This window comes from Austrofundulus limnaeus, unplaced genomic scaffold, assembly GCF_001266775.1.
Source record: "Austrofundulus limnaeus strain Quisiro unplaced genomic scaffold, Austrofundulus_limnaeus-1.0 Scaffold116, whole genome shotgun sequence".
NCBI lineage: Eukaryota > Metazoa > Chordata > Actinopteri > Cyprinodontiformes > Rivulidae > Austrofundulus > Austrofundulus limnaeus.
Window position 1 is genome coordinate 1,166,274 of NW_013952518.1, and position 8,336 is coordinate 1,174,609.

Sequence of the window (8,336 nt, forward strand, 5' to 3'; positions counted from 1 at the left end):
ACTATCTCATAATTATGACTTAGCTATCTCATGAGATAGCTAAGTCATAATTATGAGATAGTATCTCATAATTATGAGATTCTATCATAATTATGAGATAGCTAAGTCATAATTATGAGATAGCTAAGTCATAATTATGAGATACAAGTTTTATTTATTTTTTATCAGGGTGGCGGAAATGGGCTTCCATAGAGTAGAAAGTACAGATAATTGAATTAAAATGTAAGGAGTAGAAGTAAAAAGTAGGCTGAAAAATAATTACTCCACTAAAGTATAAATAAACAAAATTTCTACTTAAGTAAAGTAACAAACTTAGTTACTTGACACCTCTGCTTACCAATGATAATCCATAACCCAAATATGTGTGTTTAAAAGACTTTACATTTTCATTTATTTATTGCAGATAAATAAACAGCACATAATTTCAACAATTTAATAGCAGTTTTTTTAAGATAAAGTAAAAAGCTGTGAAAATAAGACTTATTTCTAAATCAAATGTGGGATTGTTGCTGACATAATAAGATCACTGAGATATATAATCATTTCATAAAACAATAAACATGTATGTTTTATTGGAGGTTATAATGAACTCATCAGCTTTGATTATTTTTAAGCTTCTGGTGTCAGTATTCATCATGAAATGGATACTCTGGATGATCGGACCACCTGTTGAGCAAAAAAACAAAACAAAAAAAAAACAGAAAAATTAGCTAATCACAAAGAGAGAAAACCACACAGGTTGTGCTCCACTCACATGAGAAGCTCCACAAAACGAATATTCTTGTTCAGACCCTCAATGGCTTTCATCTCATCCTCTGACAGAGAGAAGTCAAATATCTGCAGTTTTAACAAACAATCTGTTTAAAACCTTTTTAAAATCACTGCTGTGTGTTATATTTTGTAAAAAGGATGAAACAAGCACATACGTCAAAGTTTTCTTTGATACGATCAGGGTTGAAGCTCTTCGGGATGACCACGACGCCTCTCTGAACGTTGAACCTCAGGCACACCTGGGCTGTGGTCTTTTTGTACTTTTTGGCAACAGATGTCAGAAGTTCGTCTAACAACAGCGGGGGGCACTTCAGGTTCACCCTGTTTAAAAACAAAGAAAAGAAAGCATAAATTATTTTAATTTGAATTAAATATGCCAAAAAGCTGACTTTAAAAAAACTGTCAGATCAATCGCTGCAACAAGTGATTTCTTATTTTTGTCTCGTGAAGGTTTAGGGTCTCGTCTGTCATATTTTTAAATCTATAAATTGTTAAATTATTTCAGTAGATAACAGGTCTACATGTAAACTTAAATGTTTGCATGTAGCTTGTCTTGCTAAAATGAGCAAAACCTTTCTCATTTCACAAATGACACTTGGGCACCAATAAAGGTTCTAAGGCTGTTTTCTGCCATGCAAGATAAGATAAGATAAGATAAGATAAGATAAGATAAGATAAGATAAGATAAGATAAACCTTTATTGTCATTGTATAGAGCACAATGAAATTACAGTTCAAAACAACCATTCACAAGAAGACAGAACATAACAAACAAGAGAGCAGGTCATGCAGCCATAGACCCCTGCACAGAGCAAGGATCATCATCATGAAAGATCATCATGAGGAGGCGCAACCCTTAAAAGAAAAACGAAATACCACACAAGGATAGATGAGGGGGAAAAAACAAAACATCATATCAACGAAATGTGACACTAAAAAAAACCCTCTGTAGAGCAAGATCACATTTATTAGCCAGAGAAGTAAGTTAAGTCAACGTAAACACCAGGAGAAATTGGATCCACAGCCCTCAAGGTCATATAGGGGAGTAGAGTTGAATCTGTAATCACAGTTGTTTGGGAACAGAAGAAAAGGTTTTGGGTCAGGCAGACAATTATAATTTTCCATCTGCCTTAATGTCCGCTGGTACAACCCAATGTGGCAAATCTAATCAGACAAATAGTGTGGGCAATCCCACCGAGCCGAGCTATCACCTTCTCCAAGATCAATTCCACCTCCCCAGCGAAGTCCAGGGACTGCAGCCGGCCCGTGACCCTCAGCAAGAACCGCTTGCAGACCGAGTCCCAGCTCTCACAGGGCGTGAGTCCGAGCGCTGAAAGCACGGCAATCCTTCATATTGGTCAGGCAGCCAGGAAATGGCCTGAAAAGCCACCGGCGCTGTTTTGCAGATCACCAGGAGACCACCGAGCCAATCTGTAGAATCCAGTGATCAGAATCCAAGTATATCCAGCTAGTTGTCCCAGTCGAACAGAGGTCCCACCTTTGACATGTCCTCTCATGGAAGAAAATTTGTTCCAAAATTTTATTGAGACCAGCTAACCAAATCCATAAAAATAAAAATATCCATAATTTCTGGTTTCAGATGAAAACGTACAGTAGAGGAGGCTCCGAGCAGCAAAGCAAGGAAGATAAGGAAGGGCAGGAGAGAAGGAAAAAGTGTCTTCTTCTCCGAGAGCAGAAACAAAATACATTTGCTAAAAGTTAGAGGCAGAAACTGGGGATGTCTTGTAGAAGATGTTTAATGTAAGTCTTCAACATTTCCCCAACATACATAAATCCTTTCATGCTTTGACTTATTTTAATTTCATGCAACAGAAACAATAGAATCCCTAAACTGATTGCAATTTTGCATGAAAGGGTTTCAAAATCGTTGGGGGAAATTTCTTTAAAATGCTTTTTTTAGACTCATGACTCATTGACAATCCTTTTTTTTTTCTATTCACTTTTAAACCCAGCTCAGTTCAATCATTATATTACAATTCTAAACAGTTGTATTTATTTAATTCTAGAAGGTAATTTAGTATAAACTCATATATCTAGGCAGCATATTGAATTTTTGCATTTATCCTGAGCATGCCCAAAAGGAGAAAAAAAAATCTCAGATTCAGTACAATCTTTGTACAATTTAAATAGGATTTAAATAATTAATAGATCCATGTACATCTTTAGATTTTACACACAAATATAATGACATTGTATATATTTATATCACCTGTCAAACTTAAAACTCACAACCTATCTGGTTTTTGTTACAACTTTATCTAATATTTTAAATGAGCTGCTTTTATTTTAGATTTTATATAGTGTTTATTGGAGAAAATTACATAATAAAAATAAAAAACAAGATATAAGCAGTAGATTTATTTAATAAATATTAGCTGAAACTGACCCAAGTTTATTATTTTGGCTCCCAGTGTTGAGTTTGACACCTATAATCTCTATAATCTCTTTTTAATAAGAAAAAGTGAATGTTTTTGTATCAAAACTGATACAGTTCTTACATATTAAAAATGAAATGGACAAAGAGCCCCTACCATGATGCATCTCTAGATGTCCCAAGAGGACTGTAACCGACAATGACGATGTCTTTCTCCCGGCAGTACTCAAGCAGTTTGGGCTGGGTGAAGTATGGATGGCATTCAACCTGAGTTTAAAATATTAAACGTACATTTTGTTAGTAAGAATCCCCTGCTCTGTGCTCACAAATTCAATAAATGCAGTTTAGTTGTCTTGTTCGTTCCTTCTTCTGCACAAATCTATCATAAAGTTAAAGTTAACATGCCTGGTTTGACACTGGTTTATGTTTCAGTCCAGGTTTGTTCAGGATCAGCTCCAGTTGACGTTTGTTGAAGTTGGACACTCCCAGAGACTTGACCAGCCCGGCGTCTTTGCAGGCTTCCAAGGCCTGTCCAAGATTTAAAATAATAATGATAATTATTATTATTCCGCGAGAGTTCTGCAGGGTAGCATACTGGGCCCATTGCTTTTCCTATTATACATAAATGACCTTCCAAAGATATTGAAGTATTCAAATATTTTAATGTATGCTGACGATACTGTTCTTTTTTTGTCTGATTTCAATATTGAATCTATTAATAGTCAGTTACAAGCAGATCTTCAGACATTTCATGGTTGGCTTCAAGATAATCTTTTGTCAATTAATGTTAAAAAACTGTGTGCATGTATTTTTCCTCACCCAGGAGACATTTCAATATAACAAATCAACTCACTTTTTTTTTAACAAACCCCTTGATATTGTCACTACCTACAAATATCTTGGAATTACTTTGGATTCTCATTTGACTTATCGTAATCATGTACAAGTCTTAACCACTAAGTTGAAACAGAAATTATACGTTTTTTCAAAAATTAGATCCAATCTGACATCTTCTGTTTCAAATATCTATCTTCCTGCCATTATACTCTCAACCATGTCATACTGTTTACCTGTTTGGTCTCACAACAAACGAAATCTTAGAATCCATAGTTAGGCTCTAAAACAGGGCCTACAAAATTCATAAAAAACTTCCTGGTTGGACTCATCACTGTGCAGTTCTTTCATTGTTTGATGCCTTGACTTTTCAGAATTATGTTTTGTATAGTGGTATTAATTTACATTTTCAGATCTTCCAAGGTGCCAATTATGGAACTCTCTGTGCATTGCTGCCCAAATCAAATTCTGGAAGTGGTCATTCAACTAGATCTGTTACAAAAGAACAACTGATATTACCAACTTTTAAAAACTGTTATGGCCAGAGGTCTTTCTTCTATGTTTATACTAAAGCATGGAATGACATTCCTCAAAACATAAAGTCCATTTCAAAACTACAGCCCTTTAAGAAGAATCTTGTCTGCCATCTGCTGGACACAATTTGTTGTGCTCATATTTAGACGTCCTATTTTGCAAATGCTGCCTTCCTGAAATTTGGTTTGCTTGTTTGTCTTTGTGTCTATGGTGTATAATGATGTGATTGTGATGCTGTAATTCTGAGTGTTTTATGTGCTGCAGAACAGGAACCTGCTGTAAAACAGCAATTATGCTGAGTCAGGCTTGATTTTTAGTAATCTTTTCCTGTTAAATAAATCAAATCAAATCAAATCAAATCAAATCAAATCAAATAAATAGTCTGGTCAGAAATCAACAAATTGAGTAGTAGTGGTAGTAGCTGAGAGTCATGCACAACACACATTCTGAACATTTTCAAGGTTTGACTAAAATGGTTTTAACTCTGTCTCTTTCTCATCATGAGTTAATCATCTAAAACAGGTTTTCAAAGCACCAGGGGGAACTAGGGGGCCTCAAAAAGCTGTGGGGAAGATTAAACAAAACTAAAATAAATCTAATAAATGTGATATAAATCGTAAATAAATAGTTATTATAAAATTAAATCTGTTTTTCAATTATTATTAAAAAATATAAATCATAATAATTTGTTTATTTCAAGCAGGTATGAAAAACAAAAACAATAATTATATATTTGTTATTCAATTTTTATTTGAGTGGTTTGATACTTTTTGTTCTGTTCTTGTCAATAGTGTTTAACATGTTAGTTAATAAAATTCTTATGCTCATAATATGTAACATTTATTGAATAGTGAATAAAGGTTTTATTAAAAGTACTGAAAAAACATGATACTATATTATGTATCAGCATAAAATGTTGTTCAGACAATGGACCTGATGCTGTTTTTTAAGCTTGAGTCTGTAAAACACTTTTATTATTATTATTATTATTATTATTATTGTTATTATTATTACACTGTAAATGGTTTCACCCTCGTTTAGTTATCCCCACTTACTACTTCTCTTTAACACAAAGAGCTCTGACAAGTTTTGGATTTTTAACTCAACTTAATGAGTCTTAAAATATAAAACGTATAGTTATTCATTATGTTAACTATTTGAGAAATTTGTCAGATTTGCAAGTGTTGACTGAACTTGAGTTTGTAAGTTACCAGTTGAAAAAAAGGAGAGGGGAAAAAGTCGGGAAGGTAAAACTTAAAGTTATTCATTGTGTTGACAATTTGGGAATTTGTATGATTTGATTGAACTTGGGTTTGAAAGTCAGACAGACCAGTATTTACCCAGCTTTCCTTGCTGAGAAATTATACAAAAACAATGTTTTTGCATGTTTATAACTATTAAAGACGTTAATGAGAGTAAAAATTAGTTGTTCTGGTTAGTTTTCTTGTTCAGTTTGATCAAGTTGTTCAACTTTAAGTTTATGTTATTGGCCAAAAATCGACACCATGAGTGAGAGGCATGCTGGTGTGTGAAGAGTGACTCCATTATACTTTTCAATTAACCACTGAGCTGGGTTAATGCAACACTACAAAGAGTTAGATATTAACTCTTGAGTGTTAAATTTAGACTCTCAAATATATGGTGTATTGACACATTGTGGTGTCTGTTAACTTTCTAACACCATGTATCATGAATTGAAACAATTTTGGGATTTAAATTGTCTTAACTTAAACTGTAAAATCATATTATTTTAACTCAAAATAGTGAGTTACATTAACACAGAAATGAGTGTTTGTTCAACTAGCTAAGGAACGTTTATCATGTTGATGATGTTTAATTTTTAATTGTTTCAACTCAGAGTCTTAAGTTAAAACAGCTAGTGATTAACAGTTCAATCAACTTTGACAACTTAAAAAAAACCACGTTGACACAACAAAAACAATGTGCAATCAACTTTTTTAACTTTAACTACTGCACAACAACATTCCATAAGTTGAGTTAACATGCGTTTTTAAGGCAGCAGGTGGACTTTCATTTGCAAGTTTAACTGACTTGAAACTTCTTACAGTGTATTATTATTATATGAATTTATTTTAGAGAAATAAAAGACAGATGTTAGACTTACTTTTTTCCCTCTGCCTCCTTTAATTTTATTTACGAATTATGTTTGGTTTTTTTTATTGTATGTTGATTTTTTTCTTCCTGTTTTAATAAAAAAATGAAAAGTCAGAAAAAAACATTCTAGAACTTTTAGTCTTTTTTCCACATTTTGTATGTTTGTAGGTTTGCAGAGGTGGTCCCTAAGAGCTAATGCTCTTGGTCTAAAACTGGAATGGACTGTTGCAGATAATGTGCATTCCATTGTTTAATTTTTGAGATATTTTGCTAACAAACAAAAGATAAAGTGTATTTTTGTGTTTGTGCAAATACATGATTATCAGGTTTTATAGTGACAGGAGATAATCATAAAGGTTGATAGAAAACCTTTGCATTGTGGCGTCCTAACCTTGACCTCAGACCTTTAAACTCAAACACCAAAAGTGTAAATAATTTGGTATTGACATACTTTACTCCATAAATTAGTTAAAGTACTCTGTCACCTCCCATGTGGCACAGAGGTCCGTCTCGTGATAAATGTACTTCCCGTTCTCATCTCGTGGGTAGAAGGTGTCTCCTGGCTTCAGGAAGTCATAAAATGAAAAAAAAAAATGGTTATAGAAAACATAAAGATGAATAGAATACCCTGTTTGATGAGTTATTTGGGACATGAAAGGCAGTTGTAACCTTGAAAGCTGTGGGCATTTCCACAATATAAAGATCAACATAACCCAGCTGTAGCGTCTTCAGTGTTTTTTCTAGAGCAGGTTGGACCAGCTCAGGGGAATGGAATGTGTTCCACAGCTGTGAAATCAGAAAACTTGAAATGTTATTATGTTGTTAAAAGTTGTCGCAAAGCTGTGGCAGCAAGTTTATCTTTATGGCCATGAAGTTTGCTAATATAAAACAATGGAACAGTGCACGGTTCAGCCCGAGAACGAGGAAATGTTTTCAAACCTTCCCGCAGTAGAAGATGTCCTCTCTCGTCACGGTTCCGTCTGCTATTTTGTCTCTAATGGCTTGTCCCACCTCATGCTCGTTGAAGTAAACCAAGGCTCCGTCGATGTGTCTGTACCCTACTTCAATGGCGAGTTTGACAGCCTCATATGAAGTTCCTTTTGGAGTCTAATAAAAAAAAAATACAAAAGATTAAACAAGATAATTACTTTTTCTGACAGCATGTCATTTGTTTTTTACCATGCGGGGATTCCCATAAGTTCCCAGTCCTATTAAAGGCATGCTGTTTCCATCACTCAAACGAACTGAGTGGCTTTTAGCAGTCAGCTCCATGTCCTGCCCTTTGCGTCTTTGGTTGAAACCCCACTGCTTAAGTGCCATGTGGATGATCTCCAGTGTTTTTTTTTTTTCTGCTCTTTGATCAGTGACACGACTCCTCCCAGAGCAAAAGGAGCAGCCTCCAGCACAATGATAAACCTGCACTATCTGACATTTTTGAGTAAATGTAACAAAACCCTGACATGAAACAGAGAATGGCATTAGTGCAGAACTCAAAGGTTACTAAGAGCAAACACCAAATGTAAAACAAGAGAGCAGGAACTGTGCGTTTTCTCGTGTGTTTTAAAGATTGCAGTGAACTGAATCATTGTGCAAGAGGCACCATTTGCAACACCACTAAAGACAATCATTCACTTGGCCGTGTTATAGAATTTTTTTTTGGTGTGTGTGTGTGTGTGTGTGGGTGGGGG

At 34.5% G+C, this 8,336-nt stretch overlaps 1 protein-coding gene across 1 annotated transcript; it reads right to left on the reverse strand.

Annotated features, from left to right (window-relative positions):
* Positions 1-419: 419 nt before the first annotated feature.
* On the reverse strand, positions 420-7,997 carry LOC106521816 (3-oxo-5-beta-steroid 4-dehydrogenase). The gene is made up of 9 exons (XM_014014555.1): positions 7,828-7,997; positions 7,588-7,755; positions 7,318-7,434; positions 7,134-7,211; positions 3,571-3,693; positions 3,323-3,432; positions 927-1,092; positions 755-837; positions 420-666 (listed from the first exon to the last, which is right to left on the reverse strand). Exons 1-9 carry the CDS (start codon positions 7,966-7,968, stop codon positions 624-626), a joined length of 1,029 nt encoding a protein of 342 aa, XP_013870009.1. The 5' UTR covers positions 7,969-7,997; the 3' UTR covers positions 420-623.
* Positions 7,998-8,336: the final 339 nt, after the last annotated feature.